Source organism: Salmo salar, chromosome ssa18 (genome assembly GCF_905237065.1).
Source record: "Salmo salar chromosome ssa18, Ssal_v3.1, whole genome shotgun sequence".
Lineage (NCBI taxonomy): Eukaryota > Metazoa > Chordata > Actinopteri > Salmoniformes > Salmonidae > Salmo > Salmo salar.
Genome location: NC_059459.1, coordinates 71,474,265 through 71,500,447, shown reverse-complemented (window position 1 = coordinate 71,500,447; position 26,183 = coordinate 71,474,265). Strand labels below are relative to the sequence as shown.

General features: G+C 46.1%; 3 protein-coding genes across 5 annotated transcripts in view; 2 read left to right on the top strand and 1 right to left on the bottom strand.

The window, feature by feature from the left end:
- LOC106577970 (zinc finger protein 219) overlaps positions 1–11,692 on the bottom strand; it is a 76,503-nt gene extending 64,811 nt beyond the window's left edge. Inside the window, exon 1 of one of the 2 annotated variants that reach the window (XM_014156469.2) lies at positions 11,495–11,692. The gene's annotated coding sequence lies outside the window, so the exon portion shown is untranslated. The remainder of the gene's footprint in view (positions 1–11,494) is intronic. The other variant, XM_014156470.2, reaches the window with a different exon arrangement.
- A 3,617-nt stretch (positions 11,693–15,309) lies between these two features.
- Positions 15,310–19,534, top strand: LOC106577971 (uncharacterized). Its single transcript, XM_014156475.2, has 5 exons — positions 15,310–15,738; positions 17,509–17,592; positions 17,723–17,827; positions 17,964–18,092; positions 18,774–19,534. The coding sequence occupies exons 1-5, from the start codon at positions 15,372–15,374 to the stop codon at positions 19,055–19,057; spliced, it is 969 nt and encodes a 322-aa protein (XP_014011950.2). The 5' UTR covers positions 15,310–15,371; the 3' UTR covers positions 19,058–19,534.
- A 484-nt stretch (positions 19,535–20,018) lies between these two features.
- Positions 20,019–24,907, top strand: LOC106577972 (mannose-binding protein C). 2 transcript variants are annotated; one of them, XM_014156476.2, is made up of 5 exons: positions 20,019–20,248; positions 23,105–23,334; positions 23,461–23,535; positions 23,629–23,709; positions 24,343–24,907. In XM_014156476.2, exons 2-5 carry the CDS (start codon positions 23,115–23,117, stop codon positions 24,717–24,719), a joined length of 753 nt encoding a protein of 250 aa, XP_014011951.1. In that variant the 5' UTR covers positions 20,019–20,248; positions 23,105–23,114; the 3' UTR covers positions 24,720–24,907. The 2 variants fall into 2 exon arrangements, with proteins under 2 accessions (XP_014011951.1, XP_045557405.1); XM_045701449.1 differs by having other exon boundaries at positions 23,814–24,907.
- Positions 24,908–26,183: the final 1,276 nt, after the last annotated feature.

Genomic DNA, 26,183 nt, shown 5'->3' with positions numbered 1-26,183 from the left:
AACCCCCCTCTCCATCTGTCATCCCCCTCTCCATCTCTCATCCCCCTCTCTTACCCCTCTCCATCTCTCATCCCCCTCTCTTACCCCTCTCCATCTCTCATCCCCCTCTCTGTCTCTCATCCCTCTCCTCTTCTCCATCTCTCCTCCCCCTCTCCATCTCTCATCCCCCTCTAAGTCTGTCATCCCTTTCTCCATCTCTCCTCCCCCTTTCCATCTCTCATCCCCCTCTCCATCTCTTATCCCCCTCCCCTCCCCCTCTCCATCTCTTATCCCCCTCCCCTCCCCCTCTCCATCTCTCATCCCCCTCTCGGGTCTCTCATCCCCCCTCTCTTCCCCCTCTCCTTCTCTCATCCCCCTCCATCTCTTATTCCCCTCTTGGTCTTTCATCCCCCCTCTCCATCTCTCATCCCCCTCTCAGTCTCTCATCCCCCCTCCTCATCTCTCATCCCCCTCTCCATCTCTCATCCCCCCTCTCTGTCTCTCATCCCCCTCTCCCTCTCCATCTCTCATCCCCCTCTCAATCTCTCATTCCCCTCGGTCTTTCATCCCCCCTCCATCTCTCATCCCCCCTCCTCATCTCTCATCCCCCTCCTCATCTCTCATCCTCCTCTCCATCTCTCATCCCCCTCTCAATCTCTCATTCCCCTCGGTCTTTCATCCCCCTCTCTGTCTCTCATCCCTCTCTCCCTCTCTATCTCCCCCTCCCCGCTTCTCCCCCCCCTCTCTCATCCCCCTCTGTCCATCTCTCTCTCATCCCCCTCTCAATCTCTCATTCCCCTCGGTCTTTCATCCCCCTCCATCTCTCATCCCCCCTCCTCATCTCTCATCCCCCTCCTCATCTCTCATCCTCCTCTCCATCTCTCATCCCCCTCTCAATCTCTCATTCCCCTCGGTCTTTCATCCCCCCTCTCTATCTCTCATCCCACTCTCGGTCTCTCATCCCCCTCTTCATCGCTCATCCCTCTCCCCATCTCTCATCCCCCCTCTCCTTCTCTCACCCCCCCTCTTGGTCTCTCACCCCTCCCTCTCATCCCCCTCTCGATCTCTCATCCCCCTCTCTGTCTCTCATCCCCCTCCCATCTCCATCTCTCACCCGCCTCTGTCTCTCATCCCCTCCCCTCTCCATCTCTCATCCCTCTCTTAGTCTCTCATCCCCCCCTCTCCATATCTCATCCCCCTCTCTGTCTCTCATCCCCCTCTTGGTCTCTCATCCCCCTCCCCCTCTCCATCTCTCATCCCTCTCTTGGTCTCTCATCCCCCCTCTCCATATCTCATCCCCCCTCTCTGTCTCTCATCCCCCTCTTCATCTCTCAACCCCCTCTCCATCTCTCATCCCCTCTCCTTCTCTTATCCCCCTCTTGGTCTCTCATCCCTCCCTCTCTTCCCCCTCTCTATTTCTCATCCCCTTCTCTGTCTCTCATCCCCCTCCCCTCTCCATCTCTAATCCCCCTCTCGGTCGCTCACCCCCCCTCTCCCCCCCTCTCTGTCTCTCATCCCCCTCTCCATCTCTCATCCCCCTCTCAGTCTTTCATCCCCCTCTCCATCTCTCATCCCCCTCTCCATCTCTCATCTCCCTCTCTTCCCCCACTCCATCTCTCATCCCCCTCTACCTCTCATCCCCCTCCCCATCTCTATCTCTCATTCCCATCTCCATCTCTCATCCCCCTCTGCCTCTCATCCCCCTTCCCCTCTCTATCTCTCATCCCCCTCTCCATCTCTCATCCGCCTCTCGGTCTCTCACCTCCCCTCCTCTCCCCTCTCTGTCTCTCATCCCCCTCTCCATCTCTCTGTCTCTCATCCCCCTCTCCGTCTCTCATTCCCCTCTCTCTGTCTCTCGTTCCCCTCTCCATCTCTCTTCCCCCTCTCTGTTTATCAACCCCACTCTCCATCTGTCATCCCCCTCTCCATCTCTCATCCCCCTCTCTGTCTCTCATCCCCCTCCCCTTCTCCATCTCTCCTCCCCCTCTCCATCTCTCATCCTCTTCTCTGTCTCTCATCCCCCTCTCCATCTCTCATCCCCTTCTAAGTCTGTCATCCCTTTCTCCATCTCTCCTCCCCTCATCACCTATTTCCTCCCCCTCTCATCTCTCATCCCCTTCTCTGTCTCTCATCCACCTCCACATCTCCATCTCTCATCCCCATACACATCTCTGATCCCCCTCTCGGTCTCTCATCCCCCCTCTCTTCCCCCTCTCCTTCTCTCATCCCCCTCCATCTCTCATCCCCCTCTAAGTCTGTCATCCCTTTCTCCATCTCTCCTCCCCCTTTCCATCTCTCATCCCCCTCTCCATCTCTCATCCCCCCTCCTCATCTCTCATCCCCCCTCTCCATCTATCATCCCCCTCTCTGTCTCTCATCCCCTCTCCCTCTCCATCTCTCATCCCCCTCTCGGTCTCTCATCCCTCCATCTCTTCTCCCTCCCTATCTCTCATCCCCATCTGCCTCTCTATCTCTCATCCCCCTCTCGGTCTCTCATCCCCTCTCCATCTCTCATCCTCTTCTCTGTCTCTCATCCCCCTCTCCCTCTCTCATCCCCCTCTGTCTCTCATCCCCCTCCCCTCTCCATCTCGCATCCCTCTCTTGGTGTCTCATCCCCCCTCTCCATTTCTCATCCCCCCTCTCAGCCTCTCATCCCCCTCTCGGTCTCTCATCCCCCCTCTCCATCTCTCATCCCCCTCTTGGTCTCTCATCCCCCCTCTCCATCTCTCATCCCCCTCTCGGTCTCTCATCCCCCCTCTCCATCTCTCATCCCCCTCTTGGTCTCTCATCCCCCCTCTCCATCTCTCATCCACCTCTCGGTCTCTCATCCCCCTCTCAACATCTCATCCCCCTCTCGGTCTCTCATCCCCCCTCTCCATCTCTCATCCCCCTCTTGGTCTCTCATCCCCCCCTCTCCATCTCTCATCCACCTCTCGGTCTCTCATCCCCCTCTCCCCCTCTCCTTCTCTCATCCCCTTCTCCATCTCTGATCCCCCTCTTGGTCACTCATCCCTCCCACTCCTCCCCCTCTCTATCTCTCATCCCCCTCTCGGTCTCTCATCCCCCCTCTCCATCTCTCATCCCCTCTTGGTCTCTCATCCCCCCTCTCCATCTCTCATCCACCTCTCGGTCTCTCATCCCCCTCTCCTTCTCTCATCCCCTTCTCCATCTCTGATCCCCCTCTTGGTCACTCATCCCTCCCACTCCTCCCCCTCTCTATCTCTCATCCCTTCTCAGTCTCTCATCCCCCTCTCCATCTCTCATCCCCTCCTCTCCGTCTCTCATCCCCCTCTCCGTCTCTCATTCCCCTCTCGGTCTTTCATCCCCCTCTCCATCTCTCATCCCCCTCTCTGTCTCTCATGCCCCCTCTCCGTCTCTCATCCCCCTCCTCATTTCTCATCCCCCTCTACATTTCTCAGCCCCCTCTCCATCTCTCATCCCCCTCTCATCTCTCATCCCCCTCTCCATTTCTCACCCCTTCTCTATCTCTCAATCCCCTCTCAGTCTTTCTTCCCCCAATCCATCTCTCATCCCCCTCTCATCACTCTTCCCCTTCTCTGTCTCTCATCCCCCTCTCCTTCTCTCATCCCCTTCTCCATCTCTGATCCCCCTCTTGGTCACTCATCCCTCCCACTCCTCCCCCTCTCTATCTCTCATCCCTTCTCAGTCTCTCATCCCCCTCTCCATCTCTCATCCCCTCCTCTCCGTCTCTCATCCCCCTCTCCGTCTCTCATTCCCCTCTCGGTCTTTCATCCCCCTCTCCATCTCTCATCCCCCTCTCTGTCTCTCATGCCCCCTCTCCGTCTCTCATCCCCCTCCTCATTTCTCATCCCCCTCTACATTTCTCAGCCCCCTCTCCATCTCTCATCCCCCTCTCATCTCTCATCCCCCTCTCCATTTCTCACCCCCTTCTCTATCTCTCAATCCCCTCTCAGTCTTTCTTCCCCCAATCCATCTCTCATCCCCCTCTCATCACTCTTCCCCTTCTCTGTCTCTCATCCACCTCCCCTTCTCCATCTCTCATCCCCCTCTCCATCTCTCATCGCCCTCTCCATCTCTTATCCCTCCCTCTCCTCCCCCTCTCAATCTCTCATTCCTTCTCTGTCTCTCATCCCCTTCCCCTTCTCTTTCTCTCATCCCCCTCTCGTTCTCTCATCCCCCCTCTCCATCACTCATCCCCTCCTCTCTGTCTCTCATCCCCCTCTCGGTCTCTCATCCCCCCTCTCTTCCCCCTCTCCTTCTCTCATCCCCCGCCATCTCTTATTCCCCTCTCGGTCTTTCATCCCCCTCTCCATCTCTCATCCCCCTCTCAGTCTCTCATCCCCCCTCCTCATCTCTCATCCCCCTCCCCCTCTCCATCTCTCATCCCCCTCTCTGTCTCTCATCCCCCTCTCCCTCTCCATCTCTCATCCCCCTCTCTGTCTCTCATCCCCCTCTCCATCTCTCATCCCTCTCTCGGTCTCTCATCCCCCTCTCCATCTCTCATCACTCTCTAGGTCTCTCATCCCCCTCTTCATCTCTCATCCCCCTCTCCATCTCTCATCCCCCTCTCATCCCTCATCCCCTTCTCTGTCTCTCATCCACCTCCCCCACTCCATCTCTCATCACCCTCTCCATCTTTCTTCCCCCTCTCAGTCTCTCATCCCCCCTCTCCATATCTCATCGCCCTCTCGCCCTCTCGGTCTCTCATCCCCCTCTTCATCTCTCATGCCCCTCTCCATCTCTCATCTCCCTCTCCTTCTCTCATCCCCCTCTTGGTCTCTCATCCCTCCCTCTCTTTCCCCTCTCTATGTCTCATTCCCCTCTCGGTCTTTCATCCCCCTCTCCATCTCTCATCCCCCTCTCTGTCTCTCATCCCCCTCTGTCACTCATCCCCTCCCATCTCCATCTCTCACCCCCCGCTGTCTCTCATCCCCCTCCCCCTCTTCATCTCTCATCCCTCTCTTGGTCTCTCATCCCCCCTCTCCATATCTCATCCCCCTCTCAGCCTCTCATCCCCCTCTCAACATCTCATCCCCCTCTCGGTCTCTCATCCCCCCTCTCCATCTCTCATCCTCCTCTCGGTCTCTCATCCCTCATCTCTTCCCCCTCCCTATCTCTCATCCCCATCTGCGTCTCTATCTCTCATCCCCCTCTCGGTCTCTCATCCCCCTCTCCATCTCTCATCCTCCTCTCTGTCTCTCATCCCCCTCTCCCTCTCTCATCCCCCTCTGTCTCTCATCCCCCTCCCCCTCTCCATCTCTCATCCCTCTCTTGGTGTCTCATCCCCCCTCTCCATATCTCATCCCCCTCTCAGCCTCTCATCCTCCTCTCAACATCTCATCCCCCTCTCGGTCTCTCATCCCCCCTCTCCATCTCTCATCCCCCTCTCCGTCTCTCATCCCCCTCTCGGTCTCTCATCCCTACATCTCTTCCCCCTCCTTATCTTTCATCCCCATCTGCCTCTCTATCTCTCATCCCCCTCTCGGTCTCTCATCCCCCTCTCCATCTCTCATCCTCCTCTCTGTCTCTCATCCCCCTCTCCCTCTCTCATCCCCTTCTGTCTCTCATCCCAGATCCCCCTCCCCATCTCTCATCCCTCTCTTGGTGTCTCATCCCACCTCTCCATATCTCATCCCCCTCTCAGTCTCTCATCCCCCCTCTCCATCTCTCATCCCTCCTCTCTGTCTCTCATCCCTCTCTCCCTCTCTCATCCCCCTCAGCGTCTCATCCCCCTCTCAACATCTCATCCCTCTCTTGGTCTCTCATCCCACCTCTCCATATCTCATCCCCCTCTCAGTCTCTCATCCCCCCTCTCCATCTCTCATCCCTCCTCTCTGTCTCTCATCCCTCTCTCCCTCTCTCATCCCCCTCTGTCTCTCATCCCCCTCCCCCTCTCCATCTCTCATCCCTCTCTTGGTCTCTCATCCCACCTCTCCATATCTCATCCCCCTCTCAGTCTCTCATCCCCCTCTCCATCTCTCATCCCTCCTCTCTGTCTCTCATCCCTCTCTCCCTCTCTCATCCCCCTCAGCCTCTCATCCCCCTCTCAACATCTCATCCCTCTCTTGGTCTCTCATCCCACATCTCCATATCTCATCCCCCTCTCAGTCTCTCATCCCCCCCTCTCCATCTCTCATCCCTCCTCTCTGTCTCTCATCCCTCTCTCCCTCTCTCATCCCCCTCTGTCTCTCATCCCCTCCCCCTCTCCATCTCTCATCCCTCTCTTGGTCTCTCATCCCACCTCTCCATATCTCATCCCCTCTCAGTCTCTCATCCCCCTCTCCATCTCTCATCCCCCCTCTCCGTCTCTCATCCGCCTCTCCATCTCTCGTCCCCCTCTCCGTCTCTCATCCCCCTCTCTGACTCTCATCCCCTCTCTGTCTCTCATCCCCTCTCGGTCTCTCATCCCCCTTCCATCTTTCATCCCCCTCTCTGTCTCTCATCCCCCTCTCCATCTCTCATCCTCCTCTCGGTCTCTCATCCCTCCCACTCTTCCCCTTCTCTATCTCTCATCCCTTCTCTGTCTCTCATCCCCCTCTTCATCTCTCATCCCCCTCTCCATCTCTCATCTCCCTCTCCTTCTCTCATCCCCCTCTTGGTCTCTCATCCCTCCCTCTCTTCCCCCTCTCTATTTCTCATCCCCTTCTCTGTCTCTCATAGCCCTACCCCTCTCTATGTCTCGTTCCCCTCTCGGTCTTTCATCCCCCTCTCCATCTCTCATCCCCCTCTCTGTCTCTCATCCCCTCCCATCTCCATCTCTCACCCCCCTCTGTCTCTCATCCCCCTCCCCCTCTCATCTCTCATCCCTCTCTTGGTCTCTCATCCCCCCTCTCCATATCTCATCCCCCTCTCAGCCTCTCATCCCCCTCTCAACATCTCATCCCCCTCTCGGTCTCTCATCCCCCTCTCCATCTCTCATCCTCCTCTCGGTCTCTCATCCCCCCTCTCCATCTCTCATCCCCCTCTCGGTCTCTCATCCCTCCATCTCTTCCCCCTCTCTATCTCTCATCCCCATCTGCCTCTCTATCTCTCATCCCCCTCTCGGTCTCTCATCCCCCTCTCCATCTCTCATCCTCCTCTCTGTCTCTCATCCCCCTCTCCCTCTCTCAGCCCCCTCTGTCTCTCATCCCCCTCCCCCTCTCCATCTCTCATCCCTCTCTTGGTGTCTCATCCCCCCTCTCCATATCTCATCCCCCTCTCAACATCTCATCCCCCTCTCGGTCTCTCATCCCCCCTCTCCATCTCTCATCCCCCTCTCCGTCTCTCATCCCCCCTCTCCATCTCTCATCCGCCTCTCGGTCTCTCATCTCTCCATCTCTTCCCCCTCCCTATCTCTCATCCCCATTTGCCTCTCTATCTCTCATCCCCTTCTCGGTCTCTCATCTCCCTCTCCATCTCTCATCCTCTTCTCTGTCTCTCATCCCTCTCTCCCTCTCTCATCCCCCTCTGTGTCTCATCCCCTCCCCCTCTCCATCTCTCACCCCCTCTTGGTCTATCATCTCACCTCTCCATATCTCATCCCCCTCTCAGTCCCTCATCCCCCCTCTCCATTTCTCATCCCCCCCTCTCCGTCTCTCATACCCCTTTCCATGTCTCATCCCCCTCTCCGTCTCTCATCCCTCTCTCTGTCTCTCATCCCCCTCTTGGTCTCTCATCCCCCTCTCCATTTCTCTTCCCATTCTCCATCTCTCATTCCCCTCTTGGTCTCTCATCCCACCTCTCCATATCTCATCCCCCTCTCGGTCTCTCATCCTCCCTCTCGGTCTCTCATCCCCCTCTCCATCTCTAATCCCCCTCTCCATCTTTCATCCCCCTCTCGGTCTCTCATCCCCCTTCCATCTTTCATCCCCCTCTCGGTCTCTCATCACCCTCTCCATCTCTCATCCTCCTCTCGGTCTCTCATCATTCCCACTCTTCCCCTTCTCTATCTCTCATCCCTTCTCTGTCTCTCATCCCCCTCTCCATCTCTCATCTTCCTCTCTGTCTCAAATCCCCCTCTCCCTCTCTCATCCCCCTCTTGGTCTCTCATCCCCCTCTCCATCTCTCATCCCCCTCTCGGTCTCTTATCCCCCTCTCTGTCTCTCATCCCCCTCTCCATCTCTCATCCCCCTCTCCATCTCTCATCCCCCTCTCCATCTCTCATCCCCCTCTCTGTCTCTCTTCCAAACTTTCCTTTAGAAACAGAGAAATAAAATCCTTCTACCCATGCCCTCACTGCCCTGTCCCCAGTTTTCCAAATGTTATCTATCTGTATTTCACCTATCCGATAGTATACATTGCATAGAAATATAATGAATAGAACGGACAAATCATTCGTCATGTAGTCATTCTAAACTCAGCAAAAAAAATAATCATCCTTTTTCAGGACCCTGTCTTTCAAAGATAATTCGTAAAAATCCAAATATCTTCACAGATCTTCATTGAAAAGGGTTTAAACACTGTTTCCCATCCTTGCTCGATGAACCATAAACAATTAATGAACATGCACCTGTGGAACGGTCGTTAAGACACTGACAGCTTACAGACAGTAGGCAATTAAGGTCACAGTTATGAAAACTTAGGACACTAAAGAGGCCTTTCTACTGACTCTGAAAAACACCAAAAGAAAGATGCCCAGGGTCCCTGCTCATCTGCTTGAACATGCCTTAGGTATGCTGCAAGGAGGCATGAGGACTGCAGATCTGGCCAGGGCAATACATTGCAATGTCCGTACTGTGAGACGCCTAAGACAGCGCTACAGGGAGACAGGACGCGCTACAGGGAGACAGCGCTACAGGGAGACAGGATGGACAGCTCGCAGTGGCAGACCATGTGTAACAATACCTGCACAGGATCGGTACATCCAAACATCACACCTGCGGGACAGGTACAGGATGGCAACAACAGCTGTCCGAGTTACACTAGGAACGCACAATCCCTCCATCAGTGCTCAGACTGTCCACAATAGGCTGAGAGAGGCTGGACTGAGGGCTTGTAGGCCTGTTGTAAAGCAGGTCCTCACCAGACATCACCGACAACGTCGCCTATTTGCACAAACCCACCGTCGCTGGACCAGATAGGACTGGCAAAAAGTGCTCTTCACTGACGAGTTGCGGTTTTGTCTCACCAGGGGTGATGGTCAGATTCGTGTTTATTGTCGAAGGAATGAGTGTTACACCGAGGCCTGTACTCTGGAGAGGGATCGATTTGGAGGTGGGGGGTCCATCATGGTCTGGGGCGGTGTGTCACAGCATCATCGAACTGAGTTTGTTGTCATTGCAGGCAATCTCAACACTGTGCGTTACAGGGAATACATCCTCCTCCTTCATGTGGTACCCTTCCTGCAGGCTCATCCTGACATGACCCTCCAGCATGACAATGCCACCAGCCATTCTGCTCATTCTGTGCGTGATTTCTTGCAAGACAGGAATGTCAGTGTTCTGCCATGGCCAGTGAAGAGCCCTAATCTCAATCACATTGAGCACGTCTGGGACCTGTTGGATTGGAGGGTGAGGGCTAGGGCCATTCCCCCCAGAAATGTCAAGAACTTGCAGGTGCCTTGGTGGAAGAGTGGGGTAACATCTCACAGCAAGAACTGGCAAATCTGGTGCAGTCCATGAGGAGGAGATGCACTGCAGTACTTAATGCAGCTGGTGGCCACACCAGATACTGACTGTTACTTTTGATTTTGACCCCCCCTTTCTTCAGGGACACATTATTCAATTTCTGTTAGTCACATGTTTGTGGAACTTGTTCAGTTTATGTCTCAGTTGTTGAATCTTGTTATGTTCATACAAATATTTACACATGTTAACTTCTTCGGGATAGGGGGCGGTATTTTCACGTCCGGATGAAAAGCATGCCCAAAGTAAACTGCCTGTTTCTCAGACCCAGAAGCTAGGATATACATATAATTAGTAGATTTGGATAGAAAACACTCTGAAGTTTCTAACACTATTAGAATAATGTCTGTGAGTATAACAGAACTGATTTGGCAGGCGAAACGCCGAGCACAATTCATCCAGGGAAAATAAAATTGAGCTCATTGTGTTTTCCACATATTTCATTGGAAATCCTGATTTATAAGGGCCCTGGTTGCAGTTCCTATGGCTTCCACTAGAGGTCAACAGTCTTTAGAAATTGGTTGATGTTTTTCTTTTGAGGAATGAAAAAGTACGGCTGTAAATTGTTCGTGTCACTGTGAAGGGCTGAAGTCTTTTATTGCACGTACACAGGAGCGCGCTCCGTGGTATTTTTCTTTGGTATTGAAAACAGATTATCCCGTCTTAAATTGTATCGATTATTTACGTTTTAGGATACCTGAGGAAGGATTAGGATTGTTGTTTGAAATGTTTGGACCAAGTTTACAGGTAACTTATTAGATACTTTGTAGGCATGTTGGGCGATTTGAAACCGGTGTATTTCTGAATCAAACGCGGCAAATAAATTGACATTTTTGCGACATAAAAAAGGACATTATCGAACAAAAGGACCAAATCACCCAAACTACTGACGCTACTCTCCAAGTCCCCTCTCTCTCTCAATTTTTTCCCTCTCTGTCATTCCCCTCTTTTCTCATTCTGTTTCTGTGTGTATCTCTCCCCTCCGTCCCTTTCTCTTTCCCCCTCTCTTCCCTCTCTACCCATCTCATGATTTCCAAGCTCCTCCACTCAGTCTACAGCAGGAGAAACAGTAAAAAGCACTAATTCTATCCATCTCTCTTTTTCTCTGTCTCTGTCTGTCTCGCTCTCTGTCCATCTCTCGCTCTCTGTCTGTCTCTCTGTCCATCTCTCTCTCTGTCTGTCTCTCTGTCTGTCTTTCTCCCCCCTCTCAATTCAATTATTTCTCTCTCTCTCTCTTGTTCTGTCTCCCACTGTCTCCTTCTCTGTCTGTCAAAACTAGTGGTAACAACCCAAGTCTGGGTCAGAGAAGAACAGTAGTGTAATTGCTACAGAGATGTCTTGGTGACTGTTCCCTTGCTAACAGCTTCCCAATGATGCAGTCCTTAAATAGACAAAGTGATGAAAACATGGAAAAGACTATTCATATCATGACCATTTAGTCCTGATGTTAGCATGCAGCTTCAGCTTCATACCAATGAATGCGCAATAGGCTGAGATAGAAAGCAAAATCCCAATTCGTAAACCTAAAGGAATATTGTATATTTGCTGAACATGCTATCCAAAGAGGAGGATGCATTAAAATCAATGTGATAGACTAGTTTACTGTTAGGGAGGATAAAATATTTGGAAAGGCTAAACAGTGGCTCATAAACAAGCCTACAATGTTCAATTTGAAAAGTCGTGATTATACTGAAAAGACATAGGCTTAGGGCAATAACAAGAATATGGTCTATAGTCTAAAGGCCTATGCCTACATTTGTATGTTGTAATAATAGGCTATAGGCTATATGCTATATAACTTGCTTTATTATTTCGTAAAACTGCATTATTACCATCATAAGTTGTTGCAGGTAGCCAATAAGCACGCTAGGCAGGAAACTCGTTCAGCCTGTTGCTGCATACCTAGGCTACAGTCCACAGAAGGGGCTTACCATATTGATTGTTTGAGCTGCCTAGATTGTAGCCCGCTTCCTGCAACCATCCACCGCTATAGAGAGACTTTCTCGACGCTAGGATAGTTCCCCCTTTTCAATTGCCCGTTAAATGCGTAGAAGTCCCTTAACAAGCGCTAGAAAACTACTATGATTGTCGTCGGACGATCCCCCCCCCCGGTCGTTGGTCTCTCTCCACCTCTACCGTTATTTCCCTTGTCCGGCTCTGCAAGGCAAGCCGTAGCCTACAAATAGTTGTTTTCCCCTCCCAGTCTCCTAATGTTAGTCACACACCCCTACCTCTCTCCCTCCACATTCTCACGTCTCACACAAGAGAGACACAGACTTTCAACCGCTGGCGCTCCACTCAAACCATTTTTATTTCCATCCAATTTTATACCATGATTAGCGCATTAAATATATGCCCGTTAAATCAACCTACATTTTCTTGGTTTATAGGCATATAGCCTAGGCATTTCACGCACACTTTAAAACGTTGCTTATCTTAAATAATTTTCCTGTAAATGGCAATGGATCCAAACTTTAATAACCTCTAAAATTGATAATTTAGCTATTTGATTTAGAATTTTTGGAGCCCTGTAGGTATCCCCCAAAATAACATATTTGCTAAAATATTGAACATTAATGCTATAGCCCATAGAAACACATTGAATAACACATTCATAAATGTCAAAACAGACAGTCATAAAATAAATCGTAAGGAATAAGATTTTGAAGTGTCTGTCCTCTATAAGAAAGCTCAGGAATTACTATTATTCTTTTTTGACACATATTTAACCCCTTTTGGGGGGAGGCACAAAACTACTTCCATACATTTTTTAAAACGGGTTACATTCAGATAGTGACACTTTTGGGGGTCATAGAACAAAACGGAGAACACCATCGTGTTCCTGAGATTCTCCCCTTTCCAAAATGGGGGCTTAGTTTGTAGCCCAAACGGTTCGGATGCTACAGACAGAAGTTGGCACATGGGTGGTACAGACTTCAGACAGTGTTGAGGCTTGTGGGGGTTTGTTGAGCAAAATGGAGAACACTATCTTCGTGAGAGACTCATCTTTCAATATTAGTTTTGCAGGCCAAACTTTGAAGTAAGAAGACCGATTTTTGAGATGTCTCCTGGTCTGACAAACAGGCAACAACTCTGTAGCTATATCACTTTCCACTGCAGATGCAGACAGATTTTGATGGGGATTTTTATATTATGTTAATTAATTTGATGCACCGGTGCATCAATCGACTCCTGGCAGTGATTCTTGAACTTTTACTGTTGAAAATGTAATTACACACATTAAAGCAGGGTCCCCCAACTGGCGGCCCGCGGGTGGTTTAATTTGGCCCCCAAGTTTTCTGAGCAATTGTTGGACATAAAAGATGGTAAAAATAAATGTAAGCAAGGATTGAAATGATTCTGTTTGGGCTTCTTGTGGTCAATTTGCAGTCTACAAATTACTGGTAATTATGTTCCGGCCCCCGACCATCCGCTCAAAAATATAAATCAGTCGTGGCTGAATCTAGATGATGATCCCAACACTGTCGGGGCTGAATCTAGATGATGATCCCAACACTGTCGTGGCTGAATCTAGTTGATGATCCCAACACTGTCGTGGCTGAATCTAGTTGATGATCCCAACACTGTCGTGGCTGAATCTAGTTGATGATCCCAACACTGTCGTGGCTGAATCTAGATGATGATCCCAACACTGTCGTGGCTGAATCTAGATGATGATCCCAACACTAAAGGGTAAAATTTTATTTTTTAGACACAACTGCAAACTTCAAGGACATATATATATATAAGTATGTGGACACCCCTTCAAATTAGTGGATTCGGCTATTTCAGCCACACCAGTTGCTGACAGGTGTATAACATTGAGCACACAGCCATGAAATCTCCATAGACAAACATTGGCAGTAGAATGGCCTTACTGAAGAGCTCAGTGACTTTCAACGTGGCCCAGTCATAGAATGCCACCTTTCCATCAAGTCAGTTTCTTTCCTTTCTAACCTGCCCTGGTCAACTGTAAGTGCTGTTATTGTGAAGTGGAAACGTCTAGGAGCAACAACGGCTCAGCTGCGAAGTGGTAGGACACACCAGCTCACAGAACGGAACAACAGAGTGGTGAAGCAAGTAAAAATCTTCTGTGCAGCACTCACTACTGAGTTCCAAACTGCCTCTGGAAGCAAAATAAGTACAAGAGCTGCTAGTCGGGAGCTTCATGAAATGGGTTTCCATGGCCGAGTAGCTGCACACAAGCCTAAGATCACAATGTACAATGCCAAGCACCAGCTGGAGTGGCTTAAAGCTCGCTGCCATTGGACTCTGGAGAAGTAGATGAATCACGTTTTACCATCTGGCAGTCCGACGGACGAATCTGGGTTCGGCGGATGCCAGGAGAATGCTACCTACATGAATGCATAGTGCCAACTGTAAAGTTTGGTGGAGGAAGAATATTGTTCTGGGGCTGTTTTTCATGGTGTGGGCTAGTTCCAGTGAATGGAAATCTTAATGTTACCGCGTACAATGACATTCTAGATGATTCTCTGCTTCTAACTTTGTGGCAACAGTTTGGGCATGTTTTAGCATGACAATGCCCCCGGGCACAAAGCGAGGTCCATACAGAAATGGTTTGTCGAGATAAGTGTGGAACAACTTGACTGGCCTACAAAGAGCCCTGACCTCAACCCCATCGAACACCTTTGGGATGAATTGGAATGCTGACTGCGGGCCTAATCGCCCAACATCAGTGCCCGACCTCACTAATTATTTTGTGGCTGAATAGAAGCAAGTCCCCGCAGCAATGTTCCAACATGGTGGAACACCTTCCCATAAGAGTGGAGGCTGTTAAAGCATCAATAGAGGGACCAACTCCCTTTTAATGCCCATGATTTTGGAATGAGATGTTCGACGTGCAGGTGTCCACATACTTGGTCATGTTCTGCATCTACAATTGATTTAATACAAAAAATAAATTGATTTAAAAACAAGTTTTATCTGAATAATCTTTAATAATCTGCAGTCCACACTGTCACACCTATAGGCCTACCTCTTCCTAAACCATAAAAAAACATTTATATTTTTTATTTTTAAAGCTTATATTTCATAGCAAGTTTATAATATACAAAATGATGAATGAATGGGAATTGAATCGCAACAATGTTATGTAGGTCTACTGATTTGCCCCATTTCTCACCCACAGCCACAGCCACCTTTTCCAATGTAACAGCGACCTCCTGTGGTCACCAATGATCAGGACATGATGTACAGCACACACACTTGTTCTAGGGGACAGATTATGTACCACAGATCAATTAAAACCAGACCAATTAAATTGTATTTTAGAGACATTATGAAAAAGAAACAAACATGACAAAACTTGTTTTGTATAGTTTTCAGTAGCTATTCACCGGCAAAATAATACACATTTCAACATAGTAAAACATATGAGCAATATAATCAATATAATCATGACAAGCAATTGAAAAGTGTACACGTATCATTATAGTTTTGTGACAAGTGCACACAAGGTTTGTTTCTGGGTTCCCAGATAACAGACCATAAACTCTGAATGATGCCAGTAAACACTTAGGATTGAGGTCACCTTAAATTCACTTTAGATATGTAACTTGTAAACATGTTTCAGTTTCCAGGTAAACATCATTTTATCACAGAGGACTATATCATAAAATATCCTTATCTCTATTTTTGCAGATTTTCCTTGTAAATCATGGCTAATGTTTAACCCTGACGCTATCATAAAATGACTGCACACATTGAGCTAAAGAGGGCTGCACAAGTTGAATATTCACACCACTTCCAGTACACTACAAGTTGAAGTATAGGCTATCCAGTTGAAGAATGGGGGGACTGACTCTGACCCTGCTGCTGCTGTGTCTGTCTGGGACTCTCGGTGAAGATGCTGGAGAAGACAACCTGAATGACATCATGGAAGAGATTCATTCTGAACAGGGACACAACATAGAGAATGAATACAAGACTCACAACCAACACTCTGAACAGGAACAGGACATAGAAAGTGAAGTTATTTTCAAACAGAATCAAGCACCATCCCTAGCAGAGACAAACGGTAGCTGCCAGCCAGACATGTGTAACCTTCTTAGGCATCTGGGAGCCATGGAGGCCAGACTGACCACTGCAGAGAACCAGCTGGAAGAATTGAGTAACATGGAGGCTATTGTTGCTCTTCTACAGAGAGAAACTGAATGTAATCTAAATCAAATAACTTACTTTTTTTGATAACCTCTATGGGCAAGGCGGGACGAATTCGTCCCACCTACGTAACAGCCACCTGAATTCAGTGGCGCGATTTTTGAATCGTTTGAAATACTATTACTTCAATTTCTCAAACATATGACTATTTTACAGCTATTTAAAGACAAGACTCTCCTTAATCTAACCACACTGTCCGATTTCAAAAAGGCTTTACAACGAAAGCAAAACATTAGATTATGTCAGGAGAGTGCCCAGCCAGAAATAATCAGACACCCATTTTTCAAGCTAGCATATAATGTCACAAAAACCCAAACCACAGCTAAATGCAGCACTAACCTTTTATGATCTTCATCAGATGACACACCTAGGACATTATGTTATACAATACATGCATGTCTGTTCAATCAAGTTCATATTTATATCAAAAAACAGCTTTTTACATTAGCATGTGACGTTCAGAAAAAGCATACCCCCGCAAACTTCCGGGAATTTACTAACAGTTTGCTAAATTACTCACGATAAACGTTCACAAAAAAGCATAACAATTATTTTAAGAATTATAGATACAGAACTCCTCTATGCACTCGATATGTCCGATTTTAAAATAGCTTTTCGGATGAAGCACATTTTGCAATATTCTAAGTACATAGCCCAGCCATCACGGCTAGCTATTTAGACACCCGGCAAGATTAGCCTTCACCAAAATCCTATTTCCTATAAGAAAAATGTTCTTACCTTTCCTGTTCTTCGTCAGAATGCACTCCCAGGACTTCTACTTCAATAACAAATGTAGGTTTGGTCCCAAATAATCCATCGTTATATCCAAATATCCTCTGTTTTGTTCGATGCGTTCTAGACACTATACCGAATGGTAAATAACGGTCGCGCGCATCGCGCATGGCGTGACAAAAAATGTCTAAATATTCCATTACCGTACTTCGAAGCATGTCAACCGCTGTTTAAAACCAATTTTTATGCCATTTATCTCGTAGAAAAGCGATAATATTCCGACCGGGAATCTGCAATAAGCTAAACAGCCGAATGAAATTTCTCCACGGGGCGAATCGTGCACGCGCCTCATTCAATGGTCCTCTGATCGGCCACTTGGATAAGGCGATAATCTGTTTCAGCCAGAGGCTGCCTTGTCATCGTTCAGGTTTTTCCCGGGTTCTGAGAGCCTATTGGAGCCCTGGGAATTGTCACGTTACAGCTAAGATCCTTACTCTTCAATAAACAGATGCAAGACGCACGACTCCTTGTCAGACAGGCCACTTCCTGCATGAAACCTTGTCAGGTTTTTGCCTGCCATAGGAGTTCTGTTATACTCACAGACACCATTCAAACAGTTTTAGAAACTTTAGGGTGTTTTCTATCCAAACCTGAACAATAATATGCATATTCTAGCTTCTGAGTTGGTGTAGGAGGCAGTTAAAAATGGGCACATATTTTTTCCAAAATTCTCAATACTGCCCCCTAGCCCAAACAGGTTAATCTATTCAAATCTTCAGAATACGAAACAACATATTAACAACTAAGATTATGAATTAGGCTGTTTGACCAAAGTTTAATGCCCAGAGCAACCTGCCGACATGTTGTTTGAAGTACAATAGGCCAACACAACTACCAGTAGCAGGTCAAAACTGTCTGCTGGAAAACCTTGGTAGGGCATGGGTGAAGTTATAGGCCTTGTGGTGCTCATGTGAATTTTATTTATTTTTGTCTTCAGACCTGCCTAACTTAAGACAGTTTTTGTGTTTAATAGTTCAAGCAGCCCAGCTCAGAGTCATGGAGACCAAGCTGAGCACCAGTGAGAGCCTGATCAAGAGCATGAAGAGAGAGAATGAAGGTGATTTACATTTGTATTCTGTCTGGATTGGTACAGTAACTATGGTGTGAAGTGACATCATCGCTAAGATCAACAAGGAATAGTTTGTCTGTTTTTGGTCTTAATATTAGTTTAAATTCCTATTTTCCAGTACAGGAGAGGAAGCTTCAAGTATTTTCATTTAGAGTCAACGCCACTGAGTTCAGAGTGGAGCAACAGCAAATCCTCCTGGACGAACTGAGGAGACAGAATGAAGGTAGATTATGCTAAATAGCCAATAATTACAATGTGGTTAAGAAATTGATTTAGCCGAAACTACCGGAAAACAGTGTGTGAAATCGTATACATGCCCTGTTCTTTGTTGTGAAATTGTAATGTAATATTTCTCATAGACGGACCAAAGATTGCTTTTACGGCAGCACTAGGAGGAGATGGCCATATACCGCCCTCTGAGAGAGAGACCAACTTGGCATTCAGCAATGTCTTCACAAACGTTGGCGATGCCTACAACCCTGGATCAGGTAAAGAGTTGGAAGACACGATGGAAGAACTATGAGAGTGGATTTGTCCCAATAATCTCTCCTTCCTCCTAAAGTGTCCACTCGTTCACTAGTCCCCACAAAGTTAAAAGGGTTAATGACCAATCTAAAAGGCTCACCTCAGTAGCAAAGTAGTAGTTTTTATTGCACATATTATTGCACAGTACAATGAATGTTTCTTGTTTTAGTTGCTTCTGATCTAATCTCTCCTCTGATAAGGGTGTCTTCCTGCTACTTCTCTACAGGTGTCTTCAATGTATTTACAAGATTATAGTATTATAGTATATATATATATATATATCTCCCTGCTACTCCTCAAAAGGTGTCTTCAATGTATTTATAAGATGACAGTATTATAGTACTGATCTCTCCCTGCTACTCCTCTACAGGTGTCTTCAATGTATTTCTAAGATTATATGATTATAGTATTATGGTATATATATCTCCATGCTACTCCTCTACAGGTATCTTCAATGTATTTATAAGATGATAGTATTATAGTACTGATCTCTCCCTGCTACTCCTCTACAGGGGTCTTCAATGTATTTCTAAGATTATATGATTATAGTATTATGGTATATATCTCCATGCTACTCCTCTACAGGTATCTTCAATGTATTTATAGTATTATAGTACTGATCTCTCCCTGCTACTCCTCTTCAGGTATCTTCAATGCGCCAGTGAAAGGAGTCTATTACTTCAGCTTCTCATCATTTGCCAATAGCCAGCACAACGTCTGTGTAAGTCTGTTTAAGAATAATATGCGCATGTTGTCTGCGTGTGATCATCGTTCAGAGCATGATAGTACTGATAGCTCTGGTAATGGAGGGACACTACATCTAGAACAGGGAGACCATGTCTACATGACTCTTCATGCTCATTCACACATATTTGCAGACTACCATAATCGCAGCACATTCAGGGGCTTCCTGCTTTTTAGAACATAAGGATAAATCCCATGAAAACAAAAATGGAACGTGTTTCAAATGGCACACTATTCCATATATGGTGCACTACTTTTGACCAGGACCCATATATCTCTGGGGAAAAGTAGTGCTCTATATTGGGAATAGGGTACCATTTGGGATTTAGCCATACTGTATGTCAGCACATTTCCATGGGTAAATACAATGTTCAAATTAGTAGAACTAAAAACAAATGATGACTAATTCTGTCTGAAAATAACTATTCTGCAATAAGAGTTTGTTTGTGAAAGTAGTGTGATATACATTTTTTTTTTACTCTGTCCAAACTTTTTCTGAGGATTGCTCTGTAATATTTTAGAGGAACTGATAAATGGAAAATAAACACATTTGAGAGATTGTCAAATGATTCCAGAGTTAGCATATGTATGTTGTGTGACATATAAAATGGAATTTAACTCAAAATATGATGGAATAAATCTGAGATATTGTCAAATCAAATGTGTTTATATGTAATACTGTACACTACCTATGATACAGGACTTTTGACTAATCTTACAAACTAACATAGGCCTTAAAAATGTATAGATTAGGATTACGATTAGATTCCCACTGGACACACACTGGTTGAATCAACTTTGTTTCCACTTCATTTCAATGAAATTACGTTGAACTAAAGTTGAATTGACGTCCGTGTCCAGTGGATTGCTTCCTTGTCTTGATTTATTAGCATCTGTTCATGTTTACCAGAAAATAATAACTGGGTCATTTTAATCTGGGTCATTTTGTACAGAGAGCAATGTGTAGCTCATGGTGACTGCTGTGTTCCTATTAGCGTGTCAAGGCCATAATGATATGATCTTTTATTTCAGAGAGCAAAGATCCTTTGTTTTTAGGTCACTTTGTAGCATTTCCTTTAATGGTTGTTAAACTGATTGTTGGGAAGATTATGCCCCTGACATAAAAGAGTTAGGTATCAAGACCCTACCATAAAGTTGCAGAAGTTATACATTGGCACAGAGAACAATGTACTGTGTGTACTATAACAGCAACTATTGATCTGTGTACTGATAAGGCATCAAGTCTACTATAAAGTAGAAGACTATAAACCGGTGTACACTGTCAATAGGCATAAACAGAGCTCAGTATCTTTACTGTAACAGCAACTATTGATCTGTGTACTCATCCTGCTTCATATAGAGAACTACCACAAAGGTAAGTACGTTTTGTATATCTCATTGGACAATGCTTCTGCTGCAGGTGCAACATGCCTTACTGATTACAGAGGGATGTTACAGCTGTGGCTGACAGACGTTAAACAGGCATTCTGCAGTTGCTACATCAATTTTTGGACTTATACATCTTTAATTTTTTACATTTAACCTTTATTGAACTAGGCTAGTCAGTTAAGAACACATTCTTATTTACAATGATTGGCCTACCCCGGACGACACTGGGCCAATTGTGTGCCGCCCAATCACGGTGACTGGGTTTTCCACTGACATCGCCTAGTATATAGGTCCTGGATGTCAGGAAGCTTGGCCCCAGTGATATAATGGGCCGTACGCACTACCCTCTGTAGCGCCTTACGGTCAAATGCCGAGCAGTTACCATACCAGGCAGTGATGCAACCGGTCAGGATGTCTGTTGTGACACCTCTAGCACTGAGATGCAGTGCCTTAGACCACTGTGCCACCCAGGAGACCTAAATGAATGATTAAGAAATGAATGATATGCACTCATTCATTCTTGGAGAATAGAACTGATAAATGCATCATGAGCGTAGTTCAACTGTCGTACCCCTTCAGAACTAAAAATATTGTTTAACTCCAATGTTTGTAAACAAAGTAAATGTAAACAAACACTGTAGAGCCTCAAAATATGGTTAAAACTATATTTTGATATCATGGATGGTCAGTCCATGCATCGAAAGCGCTGTCTATGAATTTGAGCCTGGTGGCTTCTGTCCGGCCACTCTACCATAAAGGCCTGATTGGTGGAGTCCATTTTAGAATAACGCTAACATAAGAAAATGTGGAAAAAGTCAAGTGGTCTGAATACTTTCCAAATGCACTGTATATATCATGGTGTCAAGGCATATGAACAAACAGGTTATAGAGTAAACAATGCAATTATCCCAGCACATAGGTTTTAATATGGCTTTTTTGGGGGGGGGGCTTGGCTTCCCCAAAGATTTTACCCACGCACCGCTACTGATTGTATCATTTCAAATCCAAAATGCTTGTGTACAGAGCTGTCCCAATACTTTTGGACCTCACTGTATGGTTTCCTGAATTAGAGCAGATGGTGGTAACAAATAGCACAGGACTACTGTCTGTATTTTGTTTTTAAAAAAGCACACATTTTGCCTAGTGGCGCCGTGGCACGCACACGGTTAAGTTCTGGCCGCGTTAGAAGAAAAAAAATGCGACCACACTCAGTTAATCATCCTAAAACAGAGGTGTCAAACATACAGCCCGAGGGCTGGATCCGGGGGTGGTTTGAGTCTACCTCAGTTACCTCATACCCCTCATACCCCTTATTTCCCCTCATACCCCTTATTTCCCCTCATACCCCTTATTTCTCCTGCACATCAACTCTGTACTGGTACCCTGTGTATATAGCCGAGTTATCGTCACTCATTATTATTACTAGTTATTACTTTTCTATTATTTCTCTATTTTCTTTCTCTCTGCATTGTTGGGATGGGCCGTAAGTCCAACGACCTCCCCCTCAATGTGAGCAAGACAAAGGAGCTGATTGTGGACTATAGGAAAAGGAGGGTCGAACAGGCCCCCATTAACATCGACGGTGCTGAAGTGGAGCAGGTCGAGAGTTTCAAGTTCCTTGGTGTCCAAATCACCAACAAACTATCATGGTCCAAACACACCAAGACAGTTGTGAAGAGGGCACGACAACACCTTTTCCCTCAGGAGGCTGAGAAGATTTGGCATGGGTCCCCAGATCCTCAAAAAGTTCTACAGCTGCACCATTGTGAGCATCCTGACTGGTTGCATGAAATGGTCACCTGGACAGCTGCTGCTCGCTGTTTATTATCTATGCATAGTCACTTTAAAAACTACCTCGACTAACCTGTACCCCCGCATATTGACTTGGTACCGATACCCCCTGCAAATAGCCTTGTTATTGTTATCTAATTTTATTGTGTTACTTTTTTAATTACATTTTTTACTTTAGTTTATTTAGTAAATATTTTCTTAACTCTGTTTCTTGAACTGCATTGTTGGTTAAGGGCTTGTATGTAAGCATTTCACGGTAAGGTTGTATTCGGCACACATGACAAATAAAATTTGATTTGAAGTAAACATTTTACTGTCTACACCTGTGGTTCATGAAGCTTCGGACAAATACAATTTGAAAAAACTAACTCAATATACTCAACATAATAAAATGATTCAAACCAAATCAAAACTGTGTAGAAGTGATGATGGACCTGTATTCATACAGTGTCTTGACTGTCCAGCTCGCTAATAATCACTAGACAGTCGGGGTTCATCGAAAATAACCCCAAACTATGGATAGAGGGAAAAAAATTGCATATTTTGAATGCAAGGAAATAACCAATTTTCAGTGCAGCCGTCTGGACCTCATTGAAGACCTGATGTCCCCCGGGGCAAAATGACTCCGGACACCCCTGTCCTAAAATGTGTTTTTGGTCTAAGAGTAACGTTATACTTAAGCAATAAGGCCAGAGGAGGTGTGGTATATGGCTAATATACCATGGCTGTCAGCCAATCAGCATTCAGGGCTCGAACCAGCCAGTTTATACTATATGCTATTGTATTAGGTTCTGTTATGTAGAATACTAATAAAACATGATGTGACTTTAATAAGCAAGCTTCACTGTGAGAAGTGAAAAAGCACGCTTCTGTTTCATGCAGCGAGCAAAAATCAGTTATTCTACTGGGAAAAATGGTAATGCATATTAATAATTCTGAAATTAAATATTGTTTTCAACCAAGAGTGTCCAAATAGCCTTTTTGGAGGCAAGAGGTTGGGTTGATGTTACCTCCACCATGCAATCCCAATGACTGAGCCTGTTCTCCTCAGAGACCACTAGATGGCGATGCCCCGGTTGTTTCTCAGCATTCTGCTGACCTCACAGTTGACTGTCTACCTGCCAAGTGAAGCCCAAATCCCTCCCCTTCCCACTTCCAGCCCGAGCTGCCTAGCTTATCCCGGTGTTCCTGGCACACCTGGTCATAACGGTCTGCCTGGGAGAGATGGGAGGGACGGGCATGATGGAGTAACAGGACCCAAGGGAGAGAAAGGATACCCTGGTAGGGGACATTAAAGAATGTGTTAACTAGCATCAAGGCATGGCACAGTTCCCAATACAAAAAAAATAACATGTTTGAGGAATGATCTGTACAAGATTAAATGTATGTGGTTTTATGTTATTTTAGGAGGAATAGGGGCACAGGGACCCCCTGGTGATGTGGGGCCAGCTGGACCTAAAGGGGAGATAGGGGAGCCAGGAGGTAACCAACAGTCCTTGACCTTTTGGGATAGTACTTGTTGAGGTGCAATCCAGAACATAGACAGTGATAGAGAAATGTGTCGTGTTCTTTCAGATGCTGGAGGAAACAGTGTGATCAGCCATTTACTCGCTGAGATCCAACAGCTCAAAGCCAGACAGGCTAATCTTGAGAAAGGTAAGATTATAAATTGTAAATGTATTTCAAAAAATATATACACTGAGTGTACAAAACATTAGGAACACCTTCCTAATATTGAGTTGCACCCCTTTTGCCCTCAGAACAGCCTCAATTCATCGGGGCATGGACTCTACAAGGTGTCGAAAGCGTTCCACAGGGATGCTGGGCCATGTTGACTCCAATGCTTCCCACAGTTGTGTCAAGTTGGCTGGATGTCCTTTGGGTGGTGGACCATTCTTGATACACACGGGAAACTATTGAGTGTGAAAAACCCAGCAGCATTGCAGTTCTTCACACACTCAAACCAGTGTGCCTGGCACCTACTACCATACTCCGTTCAAAGGCACTTAAATTGTTTGTCTTGACCATTCACCTTCTGAATGGCACACATACACAATTCATGTCTCAAATTATTCTTTAACCTGTTATTCTTTAACCTGTCTCCTCCCCTTCATGTATTTCAATAAGGGATCATAGCTTTCACCTGGATTCACCTGGTCAGTCTATGTCATGGAAAGAGCAGGGGTTCCTAATGTTTTATACACTCAGTGTGTTTCACATTTATATCCACATTCAACAAGGAAATCGGTCAGTATGACTCACAGAAACGATTACATTATTTATTTCAAGCTGCAAGCTTCAAGGTCTTCCAGAAGGCAGGGGACAAATATCTGGTGTCCAATGGAGTGCTGGGGAGTTTCGATGAAGGTTTGAAGTTCTGCAACAACTTTGGTGCGACGCTGGTTATGCCAAGGAATGATGTGGAGAACCAAGCTCTTTCCAAATTCATTGTTGGTGCTTCTTATGGTTTCCTGGGAGCAACAGACAGGAAAACAGAGGGTGTTTGGGTAGATTTGAATGATGAGCCACTGACGTATCTGGACTGGCTGAGTGGAGAACCAAACAGTGGAGGTAATGGTATAGAAGACTGTATTGCAACAACAACCTCTGGACCTTGGGTTGATATTACCTGTGACGCAAACTTTGTTATAATATGTGAAATTTAAACATTTAAAGATGGGATTTCTGTCCATAAAATAACTGACCTACATTTTTATTGCTCCTTAATGAATATTCAAGCAAATTATCTTACCAAATCTTACAAGGCAATAGTAATATATCACAACCATCCAGCAGACACTGTTATTGAGAGCTGCAAATTATTTACAGACTGTCAATAAAATGAATAAAAACAGCAAGGAATTCTGTGTTTCTCTCTCTGACCAATTGATGTCCATGTTTGTTTAGTGTGGCGGTTTGACAACCAGGACAAAGTAGGCTATCTTATAATCTCACACTGCTCACAATGGAAACATCTGCCTTTCAGGTGCAGCACAGGACAATAGGGATCTAACCAACACAGTCGCTCATTATTCTTCCTTTAATATATGGAGTTACAACATGTATTTTTCAACTTAACACAGTTAGAACAATGTATTATTTCAACCCAAAATGACGTCACATCTGTTTAGGGTTCAGAGGAGATACAGTGAATGAAGACAGTGAACAAACTGACATGAAACGTGTATGTTATTCTGTGCTATGCTCATATTTGATTGTTTCTCTCAATTGTTGATGTGATTGTAATCCAATAGCAGCCCCTAGTGGTGATCTGGAATAACCTCATCTTTCTGAGACCACACCTAAACACAGGTGTCTTGAATTATTTGTCTACCTTCCATGGCTGCGTTCCAATTCTCTACACTTCTCCAGAAGAGTGCACTTGTTCACTCCCCCTCATGTATTTAAAAGTATTATACTGAACGAAAATATAAATGCAACATGCAAAGTGTTTGTCCCATGTTTCACGGGCTGAAATAAAAGGTCCCAGAAATGTTCCATCAGCACAAAAAACGTATTTCTGTCAAATTTTGTGCATAACTTTCTTTACATCCCTCTTAGTGAGCATTTCTCCTTTGCCAAGATAATCCATCCATCTGACAGTTATGGAATATCAAAAAGCTATTTAAAGAGTATGATCATTACGGTGTTGTGGTGTCTCTCTTGTCGTGATGTGTTTTATGTCCTATATTTGTCATTTTATTCCCAGCCCCTGTCCCCACAGGAGACCTTTTGCATTTTGGTAGACCGTCATTGTAAATAAGAATTTGTTCTTAACTGACTTGCCTAGTTAAACGGGAAAAAAATAAAACATAATTTAAAAACACTGGTGCACCTTGTGCTGGGTATAATAAAAGGCCACTCTAAAATGTGCAGTTTTGCCACACAAGTCAATGCCTCAGATGTTTTGAGGGAGCGTGTAACTGGCATGCTGACTGCAGGAATGTCCACCAGAGCTGTTGCTAGAGAATTTAATGTTACTACAATGTCGTTTTACAAAATGTTGCAATATGTCCAACCGGCCTCAAAACTGCAGACCACATGTAACCACGCCAGCCCAAGACATCCACATCTGGCTTTTTCACCTGCGGGATCATCTGAGACCAGCCACCCAGACAGCTGGTGAAACT